This window comes from Schistocerca piceifrons, chromosome 2, assembly GCF_021461385.2.
Source record: "Schistocerca piceifrons isolate TAMUIC-IGC-003096 chromosome 2, iqSchPice1.1, whole genome shotgun sequence".
Lineage (NCBI taxonomy): Eukaryota > Metazoa > Arthropoda > Insecta > Orthoptera > Acrididae > Schistocerca > Schistocerca piceifrons.
Window position 1 is genome coordinate 1,121,080,018 of NC_060139.1, and position 23,336 is coordinate 1,121,103,353.

General features: G+C 39.5%; 1 protein-coding gene across 1 annotated transcript in view; it reads right to left on the reverse strand.

Annotated features, from left to right (window-relative positions):
* Positions 1 to 23,336, reverse strand: part of LOC124776179 (GTP 3',8-cyclase-like) — a 44,510-nt gene that overhangs the window by 7,521 nt on the left and 13,653 nt on the right. The window contains exons 4-5 of the mRNA XM_047251014.1: positions 13,907 to 14,131; positions 3,418 to 3,563 (exon numbers count right to left, since the gene is read on the reverse strand). Of these exons, the coding sequence (XP_047106970.1) occupies positions 3,418 to 3,563; positions 13,907 to 14,131 (371 nt within the window). The remainder of the gene's footprint in view (positions 1 to 3,417; positions 3,564 to 13,906; positions 14,132 to 23,336) is intronic.

The following is a 23,336-nucleotide window of genomic DNA, read 5'->3' on the forward strand; positions in this document are numbered from 1 at the left end:
TGGAACACAAAATGAATAATTAGTGGTGACAAAGATCCTCTGCAATAAAAAATAATGTCCACTGACTTCATGTATTAGTCTTCAAGTGACAGAATATATGTAACTGTGTCCTTCTTTAAATATTTACATATTAAACAATGGAAATTCCAGGTAGGAATATCAACAGTGCAGGGAAAGATAGATCACTATTTACCGTAAAGAAAACAAAGTTGCACACAGGCACAACACACAAGCAAGCCTACCGCGCGCGCACGCATGCACGCACACACACACAGAGAGAAAAAAAAAACTGCCAAGTCCAGCAGCTAGGGGCAAGCTGCTGGAGTTGACAGTCATATGTGTGTGACATGTGCTTGCCTGTGTGTATGAATGTGTGTGTTTCTCTGTATCTCTTTTGCTGATGAAGGCTGTGGCCGAAAGCTTTATGTAAGTGCCTCTTTAATTGTGCTTGTCTGCAATGTAACATGTCTCCTTTACAGTAAGCACTATGTTTTCCTATATTTTTCATTTACACAGATGTAATTAACAAATCAGAGTCTATTTATTCCAGAGAAGTGACAGTTTGTTCATGACAGTTCAGCACAAATCTGATTTTTTATATACAGCAAGACTACCTATAAATTATTCTGTGTGCCAGTGTTCATGCTGACTATAGGGATTCACACTGATCATGTGTAATTTGACATCTGGTCCTGTAAACTTACTTCTGCTCAACGTGAAAAATTCTCCAATCCACGTTTTGTAATTAACCTTAACATATCAAATAATGCACCCTTCAATATAACTGCTTATTGTCCACTTCCCATCACTGTATTCCCACTGTCAACCCAGCTGACCTCTACTTCTAATCCAAAAACCATGGTTGACTCAATGTTTGCTATTGCAAGCCATTGCTATTGCAACACATAAGTGCCAGAGGCACCAGTAATGATATATAATTAAAAATACTAGAAAGTAAGGCTCACCGGTTAGTTCATGCTAAGACAAACACTACAAGTGTCTAAGACACTGCGCTCTCACACAACAAGTACGAGGTCTGAATACATTCCAGTTACGATACACTAAACTATTTCATTCACGTTGGAAATATACATACTCTCTCCCCAATAAACAGAATAGTTATAACTCAATTGTTCACAAGTGTATATTATGACTCTTGCCACAGCTATGCAGTCAGTATGCCACAGGTGTGCCATAGAAAGGGATCAGGTTCAATTCCTTGTAGAGCTGGGAAATTCTGCTCGGTGGACAGACTGGAATAGGGTACACTCTGCTTGTAGTTCCAGCTGAGGAGCTACTCAAGTGAGAAGTAGTGTCTTCAACTTCTGGAAGTTGATAACAGCCTGGAGAGTTGTGTACTGATCCCCTAACTCTCCATAGATATATAGTAGAGGACATCTCTCGAAGAGCATTGCGTGGTCTTCTGGGCCCAATGCAGAGTTCCTTTATCAATGTATGTTGTATATCACCACTTGTGCACACTCATCAGCACAGTACCATTTTGTCTCTTCGCGTGGCAAATTTTTATTCCCTTGTTTCCAGACCAACATTTTTCCTCTTCTTCTTCTTCTTCTTTTTTTTTTCTTACTATCATTTCTTGTACCACACATATTCCACACGGTTTATGCTCACTCCTTCAATGATACTGCCCATCCTTCTCTAGTGTGCGAGTTGTCCCTGCTTTCCTGCGTGTTTGTTGGTTTAAACACCCTTGTTTCAAAAGAGAGTGACAGCTTAGATACAGTCTTGTCAACATTTTGTATTTTTATTTAGCAATTATTGTTTGAGCCTTATAGGCGAATGTCACAAGATATTGTCAACCACTGCATTCACTAGATTGGAATGGGGTTCATGGTAACTTATCAATTCATTTTTTAAGTTGCTGTTATCTTTTTCATCCTATCTTGGACTAGCTTTTCCATACTCCCACTCTATTGTACGTAGCCAAACAGTTATCTGCCCTTGCAAACTTGCTCCTTTACTACCAAGTTAACTAATACTGGGCAGCCTAACAGAAGTTCCAATATCCAGTCTTTCACCACAATTCACTTACACACACTTTTCACTCACTGATTTTCTTTTTTCAATGTCATAAATATTTTGCTTTCACAGACTGCTGTGCTTTGAACATAAAATTGTAGGAACATCTGCCTCACATATCAGTTTCTTTTTTTTAATTATTTATTAAAGAATATGTTCCTTGCTTATTCCTATCTGCTTCTGATACATTTCCATTCTCACTTTTATTTTGTTTTGATCCATTTCTTTTTTCTTTGATAGACAAGTCAAATAACAATGGCAATATGTTGCAGCCCCCTGTGTTCCACCCTACTTACTATGAACTTACTTTTCTTAGCTTCCAATTTCATTAGTCATTTGGTTTTTAAGATACTTAAATTAGTTGTTTGACCCTGTATTTTTATATCTTATTTTACCTTGGGTTGATAAAGGATTTCTGGTATGCTCACAAAGAGAGAGCTGATTCTTCCCGCCCCCCACCCCCCTTACCTTGTCCTGAAACAAACTTATCGCCAAGTATCTTGCAGTATTTTACCTATTATTAATCTCTTAGTCTAGTCATCAATTTAAAAGTGTCAGTTGTTGGTCCCATTGTCTAATAATTTGTACATTTATACACATGAAGTTCCAATTTTTATTTGGAACATATAGACTCTGATAATCATGAATCACAGTTCAAATGGCTCTGGGCACTATGGGACTTAACATCTGAGCCAAGGCAGGATTCAAACCTGCGACCGTAGCAGTCGCGCGGTTCTGGACTGAAGTGCCTAGAACCGCTCGGCAACGGTGGCTGGCAAATCATAGTTACAATCACATGGACAGAAATACTGTGTTAACTTTATTAAAACCTAGGGACATAGCTAAAAATGTCTTTACATAATTTCCGGTTCTGATTACTTTCCTTTAATTTAATCTCACAAATAGGTTAGTGTAACATGATGTTGACAGAGGCAAATTATATATACTCACAAATTATTTAGCTAGAGGTATCTGGTTTGTATGTCTGGGAGGGAGGAGGGTGCAAGCTGAAAACTTCAAGAAAAGATAACTCATTTCATACCTGCTGGATTTAACTGCAGTTTATCTCTTCCATATACCAACCACATACCTAATGTGCATGGCAAACAGTTTGAAAGTATTATTCTATACTCAGCATTTGGAACTATCAGTTCCTTCATGAGAGAGGAAAGAGGGATAAGTTCCTGAAGGTCTGAAAGGTCACTCGGACTCCACGACTAATGTGAGGACAAGAGGAACGAATGTGTCTATAAGAAGTTTTGGAATTTCACCTCCTGAAGGTAAAATACTGATCAGTCTGTCAGTCTTCTAGTAATTTTATGGTTTCCTCGCATGAATTTTCACTTGGACATGATTATTCTATGTTTCATCACTCACCTGAGAGATATCTCTGAATTCCCAAAGAGACACACCTCCAAATTGCCATCAGCTGTTAGCCGTAAATGGTTGCATGTGCCACAGAAGTGTTCACTCATTGAGGTAATAAATCCTACGCATCCCTTGTAGCCCGGGACATGGTATGCCTGCAAAAAGAAATTGTAAGAAAATAGCTACTGCTGTTGTGAAAATACAATAAATGTGTTGCTCACCAAGTGGAGGAAGGAGAAAACGTGCATTAAGGGGAGTTTGAACACCCTATCCTGACAATGTTAAATTTAGTGACTTAACTTCCCCGTATTTCAGGAACAACTGTAGCCATTGACAAGAAACTTTTACAGGACATTAAACTATATGTTCTGAGTCTTACAATAATTGCATTTCAGCCACTGCTTTTGGAAATACAATTTTTTAATTACACAGTTAAAATTTTGTGTACTTTTTTGTATGTTATTCTAAATCATTTTATTTATACATAACATTATGTTCTTCTTTTAGTTCAGAAGACTCAGGATACGTATGTTATTACTCCCTGAAAATTTGAATTCGCTACTCGAAGTAGTTTCTGAGATTTAGGGAAAAGTGCAAGAGAAAATGTAAATTTTCAGGAAGAGTTTTTAAAGTTTTAATAGACTGTAACTCAATATATGCTTAACATTTTATTTTTAGTCACTCAGAAGCACCCTGCTCCATACTGTATATCATCCTCTTGATCTTTTTTAAGTTTTTTCTTGTTTTCTTCTTTCTGGACTCCGTAGTGGCCAACTGTGCTGCATACTCTGCTTTACCAGTGCAAACCTTGTCCATCCATTCAAATTCTCTGATGCAGTTTGCTCCAGAATTAATTCCCATATGTTGTAGCACTTTCACGCTACCAATGTTGCCATCATTAAAAGCAATAACAGCATGACTGACCCCACTTTAGTGTCTTCATTACAAGAAAATCATTTTTTGGTCTACATCTACATCTACATCCATACTCCTCAAGCCACCTGACGGTGTAGGGTACCTTGAGTACCTCTATTGGTTCTCCCTTCTATTCCAGTCTCGTATTGTTCGTGGAAAGAAGGATAGTCGGTATGCCTCTGTGCGGGCTCTAATCTCTCTCATTTTATCCTCATGGTCTCTTCGCGAGATATACGTAGGAGGGAGCAATATGCTGCTTGACTCCTCGGTGAAGGTATGTTCTCGAAACTTCAACAAAAGCCCGTACCGAGCTACTGAGCATCTCTCCCGCAGAGTCTTCCACTGGAGTTTATCTAACATCTCCGTAATGCTTTCATGATTACTAAATGATCCTATAATGAAGCATGCTGCTCTCTGTTGGATCTTCTCTATCTCTTCTATCAACCCTATCTGATACGGACCCCACACTGCTGAGCAGTATTCAAACAGTGGGCGAACAAGTGTACTGTAACCTAATTCCTTTGTTTTCGGATTGCATTTCCTTAGGATTCTTTCAATGAATCTCAGTCTGACATCTGATTTACCGAAGATCAACTTTATATGATCATTCCATTTTAAATCACTCCTAATGCATACTCCCAGATAATTTATGGAATTAACTGCTTCCAATTGCTGACCTGCTATATTGTAGCTAAATGATATGGGATCTTTCTTTCTATGTATTCGCAGCACATTACACTTGTCTACATCGAGATTCAATTGCCATTCCCTGCACCATGCATCAATTCGGTGCAGATCATCCTGCATATCAGTACAATTTTCCATTGTTGCAACCTCTCGATATACCACAGCATCATCCGCAAAAAGCCTCAGTGAACTTCCGATGTCATTCACAAGGTCATTTATGTATATTGTGAATAGCAACGGTCTTACGACACTCCCCTGCAGCACACCTGAAATCACTCTTACTTCGGAAGACTTCTCTCCATTGAGAATGACATGCTGCGTTCTGTTAACTAGCAACTCTTCAATCCAATCACATAATTGGTCTGATAGTCCATATGCTCTTACTTTGTTCATTAAATGATTGCGGGGAACTGTATCGAACGCCTTGCGGAAGTCAAGAAACACAGCATCTACGTGGGAACCCGTGTCTATGGCCCTCTGAGTCTCGTGGACGAATAACGCGAGCTGGGTTTCACACGATCATCTTTTTCGAAACCCATGCTGATTCCTACAGAGTAGATTTCTAGTTTACAGAAAAGTCATAATACTCGAACATAATACATGTTCTAAAATTCTGCTACTGATCGACGTTAGAGATATAGGTCTATAGTTCTGCACATCTGTTTGACGTCCCTTCTTGAAAACAGGGATGACCTGTGCCCTTTTCCAATTCTTTGGAACGCTACGCTCTTGTAGAGACCTACGGTACACTGCTGCAAGAATGGGGGCAAGTTCCTTCACATACTCTGTGTAAAATTGAACTGGTATCCCATCAGGTCCAGCGGCCTTTCCTCTTTTGAGTGATTTTAATTGTTTATCTATCCCTCGGTCATCTATTTCAATATCTACCATTTTGTCATCTGTGTGACAATCTAGAGAAGGAACTACAGTGCAGTCTTCCTCTGTGAAACAGCTTTGGAAAAAGACATTTAGTATTTCGGCCTTTAGTCCATCATCCTCTGTTTCAGTACCTTTTTGGTCACAGAGTGTCTGGACATTTTGTTTTGATCCACCTACCGCTTTGACATAAGAGCAAAATTTCTTAGGATTTTCTGCCAAGTCAGTACATAGAACTTTACTTTCGAATTCATTTAACGCCTCTCGCATGGCCCTCCTCACATTACATTTCGCTTCGCGTAATTTTTGTTTGTCTGCAAGGTGTTGGCTATGTTTATGTTTGCTGTGAAGTTCCCTTTGCTTCCGCAGCAGTTTTCTAACTCGGTTGTTGTACCACGCTGGCTTCTTTCCATCTCTTACGATCTTACTTGGCACATACTCATCTAACGCATATTGTACGATGGTTTTGAACTTTGTCCACTGATCCTCTACACCATCTGTACTTAAAACAAAACTTTTGTGTTGAGCCATCAGGTACTCTGAAATCTGATTTTTGTCACTTTTGCTAACCAGAAAAATCTTCGTACCTTTTTTAATATTTCTATTTACGGCTGAAATCATCGATGCAGTAACCGCTTTATGATCACTGATTCCCTGTTCTGCATTAACTGTTTCAAATAGTTCGGGTCTGTTTGTCACTAGAAGGTCTAATATGTTATCGCCACGAGTCGGTTCTCTGTTTAACTGCTCAAGGTAGTTTTCAGATAAAGCTCTTAAAAAATTTCACTGGATTCTTTGTCCCTGCCACCCGTTATGAAAGTTTGAGTCTCCCAGTCTATATCCGGCAAATTAAAATTTCCACCCAGAACTATAACATGTTGGGAAAATCTACTCAAAATATTTTCCAAATTATCCTTCAGGTGCTCAGCCACAACAGCTGCTGAGCCAGGGGGCCTATAGAGACATCCAATTACCATGTCTGAGCCTGCTTTAACCGTGACCTTCACCCAAATTATTTCACATTTTGAATCTCCGTCAATTTCCTTCGATACTATTGCACTTCTTATCACTTTAAACATGCCTCCCCCTTCACTGTCCAGCCTGTCTCTCCGGTATACATTCCAATCTGAGTTTAGAATTTCATACTGTTTACATCTGGTTTCAGCCAACTTTCTGTCCCTAGTACTATGTGGGCATTGTGACCACTTATTAATGAGAGCAGTTCTGGGACCTTTCTATAGACGCTCCTGCAGTTTACTATTAGCACATTAGTATTGTTATTCCCTGTTGCATTTTGTCTACTCCTACCTTGCCGCATCTCAGGAGGTGTCTTGTCGGGCCTAGCGAGGAAATTCTCTAACCTAAAAACCCACATGTGCACTCCACATATACTCTGCTACCCTTGTAGCCGCTTCCTGCATGTAGTGCACGCGTGACCTATTCAGGGGGACCCTACATTTTGCCACCCGATAGCGGAGGTCGAGAAATTTGCACCCCAGATCTCCGCAGAATCGTCTGAGTCCCTGGTTCAAGCCTTCCACTCGGCTCCAAACCAGAGGACCACCACTATTGGTTCTGGGAATGATACTACAAATAGCTAGCTCAGATTCCACCCCGCGAGGCTTTCCGCCTTCAACAACTCCGCTAACCGCCTGTACGAACTGAGGATGACCTCTGAACCCAGACGGCAGGAGTCATTGGTGCCGACATGAGCAACAATTTGCAGTCGGGTGCACCCAGTGCTCTGTATCACTGCTGGCACGGCCTCCTCCACATCTCAGATGAGACCCCCGGCAAGCAGACAGAGTGAACACTGTCCTTCTTCCCCGACCTTTTCACTATTTCCCTAAGGGGCTCCATCACCCGCCTAACGTTGGAGCTCCCAATAACTAATAAACCCCTCCCCCCATGTGCCTGCTCGGACCTTGCTGAAGGAGTGGCCACATGTCCACTCACAGGCAGAACGGGCGATGCCACACGGCCAGCCTCCACACTGACCCTCCGCCTCGTGCGCCGCGAACGCCGCTGAACCCGCCACTCCCCTGGGGAAGAGGGTGGCCCAATCGCGCCTGGTACCCGCAAAGATGTGTCGACAGCAGGGTCAGTGGGTGAAGCTTGTAACACCTGGGGTGTACCATGCAACGCACCAGACTCACCACTGCTTGAAGACGGCTAACCGCGGCCATCAACACGTTCAGCTGTTCGCGAACAGTGGCCAGCTCCTCCTGTGTCCGTACACAGCAGTCTCACATCCTATCCGTCCTAAGAAATCAATTTACTGTAGAGAGTTAATCAACTTATAACTAGACTGCTAATTCACTAAAGGCGGCTGATAGTTGACTAAACTGTGGTTACTAGACACTTCCTGTAGAAAACAATGAAAATAGCACTACCTGTCTCTGGACTGTATTCAAAACAAACACTAGCACTACTGGCACTATGGCTGACTAAATGGACTCTCTCTGACTGTATTCAAAACAAACACAAAATCTATGGAACACTATTACTAGCACTCGACAATTAAAGCTTCCTAAAAGCAAAAACACACGGAAGAAGAAGTGACAAGTAAGAAAAATAGAGTTAATACTTAAATTAGCGTAGCTCGCTGCACAGCAGATGTGACGCAGACGGCAGTTACGATGACACTGACACTATAAGATTATTGAACGACTCATTGGGATTTTGAGTCTGACAATGCAGACACTTCTTCAATAATTCAGGATTGGCAGGTCTCTGTAAACAGGTTTTATGATATCCACAACTGCTGCTGGGATAGAATGTTTATGGCTGTATGACCTGTTTGAGTACTGGGCATTGCGGTAATTGCACCATGAACCAGATCTAGGAGGGCAAAGATGGTGTACTGGTTTATCATCAGCTGACAGTCTCTGGAAGAAGGTAGCCCATACTGCCTGCTTCATTTTCAACAAATCCTCAGTATTATTTCTAATGGCAATCTCATAATACTGTTGTAGTTCATCAATCATGTTGTCTGTCAGCCTGCTTCATATGGTCTTACCACCTGAAAGTGTCTTGTCTCTCAAACTTTGTTTCAACTTCCTCAATCTGGTACCCATCCTCTTCTGGGCATGACCAACACATTCCATTTCTGTGACAAGCTTCTCACCATAAGGCTGAGTGGCTACTACACTGTTATATGCATTTGAGTCTGCATAACTTAAGAACTTAGTGTAACACACTCCCCTTTAGTTTACAGATCGATTATAAATTTCAACAGCTGCACGGGCCTCCGTACGACTAGTTGTCCTTCATAATTTCTGTCACAAATATGCCCTTCTTCATTCCCTGATTTATACTTATAACAATGTTTGGTTAAAATCTGGAAATCTATTAGCTTTCCAGTATCCACACTGGTCACTGTAGCAACAGAATTCTTAGAACTGCAGCTGCGCTTCTACCAAGTGCCCCAAAAGCTACTGATATGTCAATCATACCATCGTTTATTTCAGCAGCTTCATTTGCAGCACCCTTAATTGACTCACATGCAGCAGATCTCACAGCAGCTCCAATAAATCCTGCATACTTGTCCATTTTACAAAGTGGGCGTGGCATATACATCACGACACACATTGTTTCTGCTGCAGTGTGTCCTTTGCCAATAGCTCTCAATCCATAAAACCACCTAATATTTATTTTAAAATAATTATCTTTACACTTATCAGAACTCCAAAATGAATGAGTATATTTACAAGTGGCAGAATTAATGATAAGTTTCCTGGCTAGTCCATTTGATACCTCAATGTCTTCATGTAAACTAACTGGCCCTCCACATACATACAGCACACACATTCACATAACACCCCTGTTAGGATGTGTAAATGTAGCAGAATATAACCTAACCTACCGTTTACATGAGTTTTGTTTTGAGATAACTGTGTTATCACTATGTTTTATTTTAATCTTCGAAGCACTAATGGGTGTTTCTCTAGATACTCATGAGTTTGCCAGTATTTCATTGTCTGTAACTTCACACACCACATGCTGAACACAATGTTTCTCTTTATTCAAAAATTTATTACCATGAAACCCACATTTCTTAAAAACACTTCATTTTGGAGTCATACTTTTTGAGAGATTTACCAGTCTATTCGTCACTTTTCCTCGGAAAAACGTTAGCACTTTGATATACAAAGCATGTTTATACTATGAAAAGATACGATACTATTTTTGACTGTGCTACCAATACAAACACATAATTTCACCTTTATAACACAGCAATCCACAGCTTTCTACAGGGTGGTCCATTGATAGTGACCGGGCCAAATATCTCACGAAATAAGCATCAAATGAAAAAACTACAAAGAACGAAATTCGTCTAGCTTGAAGGAAGAAACCAGATAGCGCTATGGTTGGTCTGCTAGATAGCGCTGCCATAGGTCAAACTCATATCAACTGCATTTTTAAAAAATAGGAACCCCCATTTTTTATTAGATATTCATGTAGTACGTAAAGAAATATGAATGTTTTAGCTGGACCACTTTTTTTGCTTTGTGATAGATGGGGCTGTAATAGTCAAAAATGGTTCAAATGGCTCTGAGCACTATGGGACTTAACTTCTGAGGTCATCAGTCCCCTAGAACTTAGAACTACTTAAACCTAACTAACCTAAGGACATCACACACATCCATGCCCGAGGCAGGATTCGAACCTGCGACCGTAGCGGTCGCGCGTTTCCAGACTGTAGCGCCTAGCATCGCTCGGCCACTCTGGCCAGCTGCTGTAATAGTCACAAACATATAAGTATGTGGTATCACATAACATTCCGCCAGTGCGGACGGTATTTGCTTCGTGATACATTACCCGTGTTAAAATGTACCGTTTACCAATTGCGGAAATGGTTGATATCGTGTTGATGTATGGCTATTGTGATCAAAATGCCCAAGGGGCGTGTGCTATGTATGCTGCTCGGTATCCTGGACGACATCATCGAAGTGTCCGGACCATTTGCTGGATAGTTACATTATTTAAGGAAACAGGAAGTGTCCAGCCACATGTGAAACATCAACCACGACCTGCAACAAATGATGATGCCCTAGTAGGTGTTTTAGCTGCTGGGGCAGCTAATCCACACATCAGTAGCAGACAAATTGCGCGAGAATTGGGAATCTCAAAAACGACGGTGTTGAGAATGCTACATCAACATCAATTGCACCCGTACCATATTTCTATGCACCAGGAACTGCATGGCGATGACTTTGGATGTCATGTACAGTTCTGCCACTGGGCATAAGAGAAATTACGGGACGATGAAAGATTTTTTGCATGCGTTCTATTTAGCAATGAAGCATCATTCACCAACAGCGGTAACCTAAACCACCATAATATTCACTATTGGGCAACGGAAAATCTACGATGGCAGTGACAAGTGGAACAGCAGCGACCTTGGCAGGTTAATGTATGGTGTGGCATTAAGGGAGGAAGGATAATTGGCCCCCATTTTATCGATGGAAATTTAAATGGTGCAATGTATGCTGATTTCCTGCGTAATGTTCTACCAATGTTACTACTAGATGTTTCACTGCATGACAAAATGGCGATGTACCTCCAAAATGATGGATGTCCAGCACATAGTTTGTGTGCGGTTGAAGCAGTATTGAATAGCATATTTCATGACAGGTGGATTGGTCGTCAAAGCACCATACCATGGCCCGCACGTTCACCGGATCTGACGTCCCCGGATTTCTTTCTGTGGGGAAAGTTGAAGGATATTTGCTATCGTGATCCACCGACAATGCCTGACAACATGTGTCAGTGCATTGTCAATGCATGTGCGAACATTACGGAAGGCGAACTACTCACTGTTGAGAGGAATGTTGTTACACGTATTGCTAAAGGCATTGAGGTTGACAGACATCACTTTGAGCATTTATTGCATTAATGTGGTATTCACAGGTAATCACGCCATAACAACATGCATTCTCGGAAATGATAAGTTCACAAAGGTACATGTATCACATTGGAACAACCGAAATAAAATGTTCAAATGTACCTACGTTCTGTATTTTAATTTAAAAAACCTACCTGTTACCAACTGTTCGTCTAAAATTATGAGCCATATGTTTGTGACTATTACAGCGCCATCTATCACAAAACGAAAAAAGTGGTCCAACTAAAACATTCATATTTCTTTACGTTGTTGTTGTTGTGGTCTTCAGTCCTGAGACTGGTTTGATGCAGCTCTCCATGCTACTCTATCCTGTGCAAGCTTTTTCATCTCCCAGTACCTACTGCAACCTACATCCTTCTGAATCTGCTTAGTGTATTCATCTCTTGGTCTCCCTCTATGATTTTTACCCTCCACGCTGCCCTCCAACACTAAATTGGTGATCCCTTGATGCCTCAGAACATGTCCTACCAACCGATCCCTTCTTCTGGTCAAGTTGTGCCACAAACTTCTTTTCTCCCCAATCCTATTCAATAATTCCTCATTAGTTATGTGATCTACCCATCTAATCTTCTGCATTCTTCTGTAGCACCACATTTTGAAAGCTTCTATTCTCTTCTTGTCCAAACTATTTATCGTCCATGTTTCACTTCCATACATGGCTACACTCCATACGAATACTTTCAGAAATGACTTCCTGACACTTAAATCAATACTGGATGTTAACAAATTTCTCTTCTTCAGAAACGCTTTCCTTGCCATTGCCAGCCTACATTTTATATCCTCTCTACTTCGACCATCATCAGTTATTTTGCTCCCAAATAGCAAAACTCCTTTACTACTTTAAGTGCCTCATTTCCTAATCTAATTCCCTCAGCATCACCCGACTTAATTAGACTACATTCCATTATCCTTGTTTTGCTTTTGTTGATGTTCATCTTATATCCTCCTTTCAAGACACTGTCCATTCCATTCAACTGCTCTTCCAAGTCCTTTGCTGTCTCTGACAGAATTACAATGTCATCGACGAACCTCAAAGTTTTTATTTCTTCTCCATGAATTTTAATACCTACTCCGAATTTTTCTTTTGTTTCCTTTACTGCTTGCTCAATATACAGATTGAACAACATCGGGGAGAGGCTACAACCCTGTCTTACTCCCTTCCCAACCACTGCTTCCCTTTCATGTCCCTCGACTCTTATAACTGCTATCTGGTTTCTGTACAAATTGTAAATAGCCTTTCGCTCCCTGTATTTTACCCTTGCCACCTTTAGAATTTGAAAGAAAGTATTCCAGTCAACATTGTCAAAAGCTTTCTCTAAGTCTACAAATGCTAGAAATGTAGGTTTGCCTTTTCTTAATCTTTCTTCTAAGATATTATGTATTACACGAATTCATAATAGAAAATGGGGTTCCTATTTTAAAAAACACAGTTGATATCAGTTTGAGCTATGGCAGTGCCTTATAGCAGGCCAACCATTGCGCCAGCTGGTTTCCCCCTTCGAGCTAGACAAATTTCGTTCTTTGTAGTTTTTTCGTTTAACACTTATTTCGTGAGAAATTTGGCCTGGTCACGATCAATGGTCTACCCTGTATATAAAAAATTACCGATTTTATTAGGTCTTGAAGTAATGCATGTAAAAATTTTAACATTTTCAACTGGTGTAGATTATATTTTAGAAAATAAAATAAAATACTTCCCACGCAAGTTTATAAGTAATATACATATCATTTTATTTGGAAAATTGCAAATTTTATAATCAGATAAAAACCCAAAAAAGTGAAAAAGAGTGTTTTCCCCTTCTAACTCCCCTTAAAGTTATGGAAATGTGCAAGCTTTCGGAGCCAGTGGCTTCTTCTTCTGGCAGAAACAATGAAGGGGAAGGAAAAGGGAAGAAAGAAAAGGCTTGTCAAGGTTTAGGAAATGGGGAGAGTTGCAGAAAAGCTGCAGAGAAACCCAGGCCAGGACAGACTTACTGAATGGGATGAGAAATATGTAACTAAACCAGTCCATCTCTCATACCACCAGCAGATGTGAAGTATTCTTGTGATTGGTAGTAAGTCATAAACATTAAATTATTTTCAATGTATGTTCATATGTAATACTGCATGTACCTTTGAGGTATCATTGGGCCCATTGGGAAGAGGATCAAAATTAGGCCACTGCTTTCTAATTATTTGGAGCATTTCATTAAATGAGACCATCTTCCCATCATTCCATTTGTTGCCGCTGAAAGGCATGTACTCAATAAATCTTACATCAACATTTTTCTCTTTTGTTAACTCCACAAAACTGCACACTTCATCTTCATTAAAACCTCGCATTACAACACAATTTATCTGTGGAAGAAAGACACCATTAAAAACTTGGTATCAGATAAAGCATGGTTTAAACAGAGTTTGAAAGACTTTTTGATAGGCAACTCATCCTACTCTATAGATGAATATCTTAACAGTGGCTGTTAGGCCAGCTTAAATAAGAATGTCTGTTAGATTTCAGTTCTGAGAGCACTTTGTCATAACAGTCAAGATTATGTACTTTTTGTTTGATAAATTTATTAATAGTGCATAACAATATTTCAGTCTGACAGCGTATCAATTCTGAAAAAAAAGCTGTTCCAGTTTGTATTGTATTCACCTAGTTTGACAATCTCCTGACAAATGATCAGGGTATTCAAATGTTTTATATTTTTTATGTTATACTTTCTGGCATGTTACTCACCCATGAGAATCATCTCATGTTTTGGGTCTTGGAACAAAAGCTGAATCTAATCTAATCTAACCTACAAAATAATGGTTCTACAAGTCTGTTGTTATATTTGTATACCTCACTGATTCTGTTAAATTAATCTTTTTCTCTCCTTTTGGAGAATGTCTGAATTTATCTTAGCATGCCAAGCTGTTAACCTTCTTAACAATTTACGAAAATTAAACTACATACATCTCCAATCTTTTTCCCCACTCCAACGCACACATCTTTTGCTAAAGGTATTATTTTAACTATTACATTAAATTAAGAAGCTTTCTTGAAACTGTGCTGCCATTTGTGAAACAAAGTTAAAAGTGTTCTCAAGATAAAAGGTCTTCACAAAAGGAGCATTTAGTATCTGTGCAGGTGGTTAACGCTGACAGCCTTCATATAAACAAGCCCAAATGGTAGAACATCCTGCTTTACACATACATGCAATGGCAGAAAAAAGGAAAAGAGCACACCTTTCATTCAAGCATTGAATATATAAACTGATGAGACAAAACACTATGACCTCCTGTTTGATAATGTGTTTGTCCACTGTTGGAACACAATACAGCAGTGATTTTGTGTGGGACAAGTTCAACAAATTTCAGGTATGTTCCCAGCATTATGTGAGGTATGTTCCCAGCATTATGCAGCACCGCATGTCTAAGCACAGGTCATGTAATTCCCATAAATTGGAGATCAGTGGTTTCTGGGTGCAGAACTGGTATCTGATAGCATCACAGATGTATTCCATCAGATTCAGAAGGGGTGAATTTGATTCTGGCCTCGTGACACTGAAAGTCATATTGTTGAAACATGTCACCTTCATTAGAGACAGGGTGTGGACAGTGCACAATAATGTTCACACAGAACAAAGCTGTTATGGAGCCTTCAGTTACTACCACTGGACCCACAGAAGACCAGGTGAATGTCCTCCATAGCATAATATTGCTCCCACTGGCCTAAGTCTGTAGCAAAGTGCACCTTTCAAGCACCAATTCACTCTGTTGACGGTGTATGTGCACAAAACCGTCAAGCAGGTGTAATGCGAAACACGAATGATTCAACCAGATGACACATTTCTATTGATTCACTGCCCAATCTCAATGCTCCTGAGCCACAGAAATTGTAATTCAGCAGTGTTGTCAACATGGGAACATACGGGGGTTGTCAGCAGCAGAGCCCTATGTTTAACAATGTGCAATGAATGGTGTGCTCTGAAATACTCGTGCTTCCACCAGCACTGTGTCATCAGACGTGCCACAGAAATTAGCTTCCTCAGCCGAATGTCATCTTTTTCAAAGGAACCATCCCAGCATTTGTCTTAAATCCTTTAGGGAAATCAAGGAAAACCCAAATTTTGATGGCCCGATGGGACTCGGGTCCGTTGTCCTCTCGAAGGCAGGTCCACTGTCTGACCACTGTGGTGGCATGACCTAGTCTTAATTAAGCCAGAAAATCCTGGGAAATGCTGACATACTTATTGATTTAAGATATAACAATTTAAAACAATCCTTTCATGAATTTCACTACAATTTTCTGCTCTTTTGAAAAAAAAAAAAATTCTTTTGACTGTTTTGATGTTGTTTATTATATTTAAATAATGATGGCAGTCTCTATAAAAGGGCAGTTTGACTTTTAAGTTTAGTTATACTGTTTTAAACTACATCCTTCATCTATTTGTCCACCCAGAAGTGCTATAGGATATTACTTGAAGACTATGGTGAGGTGGTGGGGGACAGTCATGTGTTGAGAAGGAGGTGCTGCCAGAAATTAAGTGTGTGAGGTGACGTTATTGACACTGCATACAGGGGAAATAAAAATACTCTATTCCATATTCATTTACAATCTACGTCTGGCCCCCATATGGTTTTACTTTTCTCCAATAAGAAAAAAGAAATTGTCAGTAACTGTCTTTATAAGGTCTTAAAAGGAAACAAACAATAGAAAATCTAGGCTGGAATAATGACCATATTATAAAAAAGATACATTGCTATTCACTGTATACAGGAGATGTTAGGTCACAGACAAGCACAACAAAAAAGACTACTAAACACATAAGCTTTCGATCAGAAAGTCTTTTTCCAAAGTGGTCAAAACACACACACACACACACACACACACACACACACACACTCACACACACACACGACCGTTGTTTCTCCCATGATGCGCACTTGCTCCCAGTCTGGCCCTAGCAGCCAGAGACAGTGGTCATGTATGTGTGATCTGCATTTGCGCGCATGTGTGTGTGTGTGTGTGTGTGTGTGTGTGTGTGTGGGAAGGGGGGGGGGTTGCACCAAAAGCTTACGTGTTTAATAGGTGGTGTATTTTTTTTTTTTTTTCCCCTGCCTGCAACACAACTTCTACACTATACAGTGAGTGCCAATCTATCATTTGATAATACTGTCGTTACCACCTTGCCAAGAGGCATATTGTGGAGTAATCCGAAGGGCTCTACTAATTTGTACAAGAGGGAGGAGAGCACAATCTCAATGTAAGTTTTTAGAAAACTGGTATGTGCATTAATTCTGCAAACCTTTCAGAAAGGACATGGTATGCATTTCATTCAGCAAGATGAGTAATAAACAATATTAGCAATACGGCGTCAAACTTGTTCACTTTCATCTTTGGATTAAACATTTGATTTCAGAGAGTACAGAATTTGGCAGAATCAAATTTTGGGGATATGTGGAACTGGGACAATGGCATATTTTTTACCCATTCAACAAACTAAGCACTGCTGATTGCTACTTTTATTGTGTCTGCTGCTGCAATGCATATATGAAACTGTAAGTGCAGCATCTATGATGGAATAAAATGTTATACAAATGAAACAAACAGGCACAGTGAAATAGAGTAGTATGGCTCATCATTTCGGTCTCACAGATTAGCAGGTGTTGACTTGAAAGATAATACTTAAGAAGTTGAATCCAAAGGAGAGGATGTACCGTATTTACTCAAATCTAAGCCGCACTTTTTTTCCGGTTTTTGTAATCCAAAAAACCACCTGCGGCTTAGATTCGAGTGCAAAGCAAGTGGAAGTTCTAAAAAATGTCGGTAGGTGCTGCCACAACTAACTTCTGCCGTCGAATATATGTAGCGCTACACAGGCATGCTTCGTAGGCACAAAGATAAATACTGGCGCCAAAACCTCTGCGTCAGTAAATAAATTAAAAAAAAAGGTGGAAGACAATTTTCATACATTATCCAACGAAGTAAATACAAATTCCGAATTGTTCATCTTCGAATGTAGCAGAACTTCAATGTATTACGAAAATCCGACTGGCAAGACTGTTTGGGATGTTTGTCAATATGGCCAATTCTACGTTCTGAATTTTTTCCTACCTGTGAGAAGAGATGGTTGCTAATAGGAACCTGATGAAATGTGAATCACATGCAGTATTCTCTTCATCATAAGAGTAATACGAATATAAACATTTTGCCACGTATTCTTTCGTGTTTGCTGCTATCTTATTTAAATCCTGTCTGCCTAATAAACTACGAAACTAGAGTCAGACAACAGCAAACGCGGAAGAATATACGTATCGTGTCATGTTTATATTCGTATTATTCTAATGCCTAATAGTGATACAGTCAGAAATGAAGCACGGCAACTGACTAGATTTTTAAATCTAAGATGACTCTAATTTCTGTGCAGAATTTGATGTACTAAAGAAGCGGCCGCAAAGATTTTCAAATGGAGAAAAATTTTCACCTAACTCTCGTTCAGAACATGTTCTATCATACGCAGTCTATTATTTGGTTCTTGTTGATCATTATCAAAGAAAGCAGCAGTGTAAGTAACAAGAAATAGTAGTCTCTTGCCATTGTTCCACTAATGAGATGATTTCTCTCTCTCTCTCTCTTTTTTTTTTTTTTTTTTTAATTGTAGGCGGCGGTAGCGTGCACAAAGGCAAGCCATGCCGCGAGCGACGACAGTCCGCAAACACGCACTATCAGAATGCGACAAACAATGCATGACACAGTACAGTAATGCATTTTCAGCTTAGAGTGACATAAACGCCTATAACAAGGAAAACGGCACTTATCAGATCAAAGCAAAATAAGCAATCGATTCAAACCAGACGATGCATGTGAAAAAGGAAGGGTACCAGTATAAATACGGACGGAGCGCCCGACGCATAGCAAAGGCTACCTGGTAAAGCTTAACTGCTAAGCTTACGACTCGAACCAAACTACTGTAGCTGTATCGTCAATCATTCGACCTAAGTTGTGTCTCATATTACAATGGACCGACTTTGTTTCGATTTGGAGGTGCGGCCTAAAACTTTTCTCTCCCCTTGAACTTCGAGTCTCAAATTTCAGGTGCAGCTTAGATTCAGGAATTTTTTTTTTCCTTCCTTTATTTCGAGTCTCATTTTTCAGGTTTGAGTGCGGCTTAGATTTGAGTAAATACGGTAGGTGGTATTTCAACTAATTCTAACAATGAAATAAAACAAAGTACAGCAGGGAGCTCTGACAAATCAAAGAGCAGCAATGAAGATTCTGATGAATAGTAAAGTATGAGTTAAGAAATAAGATGCTACTGAGATCGTAAATTTTTGTTGTGTTGATGAATCTGTTAACAAACATATTCAAAAATGCACTGAAACATTGGCACATGTAGTGTTGGGAGGTGATAAACTGTCATTACTGTTAGAGGAGCTCCGTATTTCTTGCTGTTCTACTCCTACATGACACTGTATCTGAAGGTATAGAATGAATCTTCACTGGCTAGAGAAATGGGTAACACAATTTTACAAGTCTCTGCTGTCATGTAATCTCTTCAGGGAAATCATGACTGTACTAAGATTCGGTTTGTGGTTGACAAGGTCAGAGTCATTAAGAAATGCAAGGCAGCTACCATGTCAGTCCTAGAAGAGAGAGACATAGCAAACTGTCAAAGGATGTACATTCCCGGTGCATATGTTTGTGGTGATGTACTAACCAAGTAATACTGTGTGTCAGGCAGCGCATTACTCAAGAACCATCATGGAAGAATGTGGAGTGGTAATTTATGTAAAAAACAACATATCTTACAATGCATTAGATTTAAAGAGCCATTGTATAGAGCAACAAATTGAAGTATGTGGTGTTGAGATTACTGTAAATGACTTCATGGCTGTAGTGTTAGCACTGTATAGATCTCCCTCAGGGAATTTGAATGTATTTCTTAAGCACTTAGATTCTTCATTATCCATACTGTACTCAAAGTCCAAGAACTTGATAATTTCTGGTGACTTTAATGTTGATTTCCTAAATGAGAGCAATAGTAAAGCTGATTTAGTACATTTAATGGAGTCTTATAATCTGATGGCAATAGTAGATTTCCCAACTCAGGTTACTGTTAACAGTAAAAGTCTGATAGATAATATATTTATAGATAAGTCTACATGGAATGAGATCACTGTACATCCAATCCTTGGCCTTTCTGATCATGGTGGTCAATTGCTTAGGCTCAATTACATCAGTGTGTGCAACAATTCCGAGCATTCTTGGAAATCTGTTAGGATAATAAATGAACAGGGCCTTAAAAAATTCAATGATAGCCTAAAATAGATAGACTGGAGCCGAGTTTATAAGGAAACAGATGTAAACAAAAAGTACAATTCATTTTTAAATGAATTCATGTCTGTATTTGAGTCCATCTTTCCCAAAAAAGTAGTTAGAAATAGTCATATAGGCAATGCCAAGAAGTCTTGGATCACTACAGGGATAACAACATCTTGTAGAACAAAGAGGATGTTATAAAGTTCTCTCAGGACTTGTAATGATCCAAAGAAACGACAACACTACAAACTTTACTGTAGCATTCTCAAGAAGATTATAAATAAATCTAAAAATATGTGCATAAAATCAGAAATTGAAAGCTCAGAAAATAAAATTAAAACTATATGGAATGTAATAAAGAGGGAAACTGGCAGGACAACAGGAAACATGTCTCAGGTAGAGATTAAAACAGGGGACAGTATCATTAAGAAACCTGAGTTGGTTGCAGAAATATTTAATAACCACTTTTTGAGAGCAGCAGAGAAGACAGGCTGTAATGGTTCCATGGAAGAATCATTGTCCCTCCTACAGAAAGCTATTAGCAACAGAATCCCACAGTTATCCTTATCTCCAGTTACTGTAAGCGAAGTCATAAGAGTAATTAGATCATTAAAAAATAAAAATTCTGCTGGTGTGGACAATATTTCTAGTAAAATACTGAAACACTGTTATAAATTTGTTAGTCCCGTCTTATGCAACATATACAATGCATCCCTACAAGATGGGATTGTCCCTGACAGACTTAAGTTGGCTGTAGTGATTCCTCTCTTTAAAAAAGGGGATAAAAGCATTGTTACAAACTATCGTCCAATATCCCTATTAACTACTTTCTCGAAAATTCTAGAAAAACTCATGCACAGGAGGATTGTAGACCATCTCAACTACCATAGTATCTTAAGCAAAAATCAGTTTGGTTTTCGTGCCGGTCTTTGTAGTGAACAGGCAATATTCTCTTTCAGCAACCAAGTTCTGGAAGCCATTAACAAAAAAATGTCTCCAGTGGGTATTTTTTGCGATCTTATGAAAGCCTTTGACTGTGTAAACCACCAAATTCTTTGGAAAAAGGCAGAATACTATGGTTTAGGTGGTACTGTTGGCTTGTGGCTACAATCATATCTACAGGATTGGAAGCAGACTGTAATGCTAAATGGCTCTTCTGGAGAACCTGCCTCGTCTGAATGGGGCACGATAACGTGTGGTGTGCCTCAAGGCTCCGTTTTGGGCCCACTGCTTTTCCTCATCTTTATTAATGATCTTCCTCTTTGTTCTGAGACAAACAGCAAATTTACCCTGTTTGCCGATGATACCACAATTCTAATTGACGATTTGATTGATGATGATCTTGAAAAAACTACAAATACTGTTTTTAATGACATCTTAAATTGGTTCTCCTCAAATGGTCTCTCACTCAATGCAGATAAAACTCATTATATGAGGTTCCATACATCACAAAGTAATCCCGATGAAATTGACATAAAATGTAGAGATCAGCCAATACAGAAAGTTGAAGACACAAAATTCCTGGGTGCTTACATAGACAGTAAATGTAATTGGTCAGTTCACATTCTTCATCTATGTAAAAAACTTAGCTCGGCAACATTTTCATTACGGGTAATTTCTTCAGTGGCTGAAGTTGACTCTATTAAGGTTGCCTACTTTGGCAACTTCCATTCATTGATGTCATATGCTATCATATTCTGGGGGAACCAACCACTTGCAAAAAAAGTTTTCACCATCCAAAAAAAAGCAATCAGAATAATGTGTGAGGTCCATCAAAGACACTCTTGCAGGCACTTGTTTCAGAAGATAGGTATCCTAACAACTGCCTCACAGTTTATTTTTTCCTTGCTGACCTTTGTGTGCAAAAATTATTCCATCTACCAAGACAACAGTAAATTCCATGGTTATAACACCAGAAACAAAAACAATCTACATTTAGAAATGAAACGTCTCACTCTGGTACAAAAAGGAGTTTACTACTCCAGCATTAAGTTGTTCAATGCTCTACCACTACATATCAAATGTGTTCATACAGAACTGCCAAAATTTAAACTAGTTCTCAAAGATTACCTGACAGAGAAATCTTATTATATTGTGGATGAATACCTGAAATAAAATGTATACCATCACTAAACTTATTGTGTCTACAAGTAGTTCAATTGATTTTATTGTGCATTTGGGCATTAGCACACTTTTTGCAACAACAGATTGGCTGTACATGTATTTACTCTTGTAGGCCTAATATCTGATTTAACTTTGTGCTCTTATCTTTAACCTTTATTTGAAACTCCTTTTTCTGTCAAACGGTTGTTATGTTGTCTAGCTGACAGTGTATCTGTTACTGTATTTATAGTATGTCTTACTTAAACTATGTACAATTTGCCATTGAATTGCCCTTGTATTTATAATAAGTTTAAATTGAAACCTGTACAATTTGACACGTTCTATATCCTTGTGATTGACTCACTAACTGTATCTATGGAACAAGAAATAAATAAATAATTAAATAAATAAATAAATACTGAAGTGTGATCCAAGTCGCACAAATATGGCTTTAATAATAACCTCCAAACAATATGCCTCTAAGGACTCAACAAGACACAGAACACTGATGTGCACATTACAAACTAGAATCACACAGAGAGTCAGTCAGCACTGTTCCACACTTATATATGTGCGAGTCATCAGCAGATGGCACGGCAGGGACCGCGCCGCACGCTTGGCTCCCAGAGATGGAATCCAGCAGCCAGCCTGCAATGATCAGTCGGTGACCAATTTAAAGACGCATGTACGGCAACACCACTCTCGGTGCACTCACGCTGACACGTACTAGTAGCACGATACAGCAGTGATGAGTAGTAGTACCCCTCCTGTCTTGCGCGCCTTTTATCTGGCTCTACAATTTACTTTCCTAGACCCACACAAATGCCTGATCCTCCTAATTCAATTTTCTCTGCAGACTATTCAAAATTCATAAAGAAAAAGAAGCCACAATTGCACTTTGTGTGCCAGTTACTTTCCAATACATTGGCACCAGGTGATCTTATTTAAGAATACTCAACTTTCGTAGCCATACTTACAGCACATCCTTTGCTTCCTGGCCTAAATCCAAGTTAACTCCCAGCCCCCCTGCCCCCCCCCCCCCCCCCCACACACACACACACACGCCGCTCCCCCCCCTCTCGCCCCCACCCAAATCAGCTAGTTGTGTGCTGTTATCTCACGTCACACCCTAGTCTATGAGTGCCCAGCTGT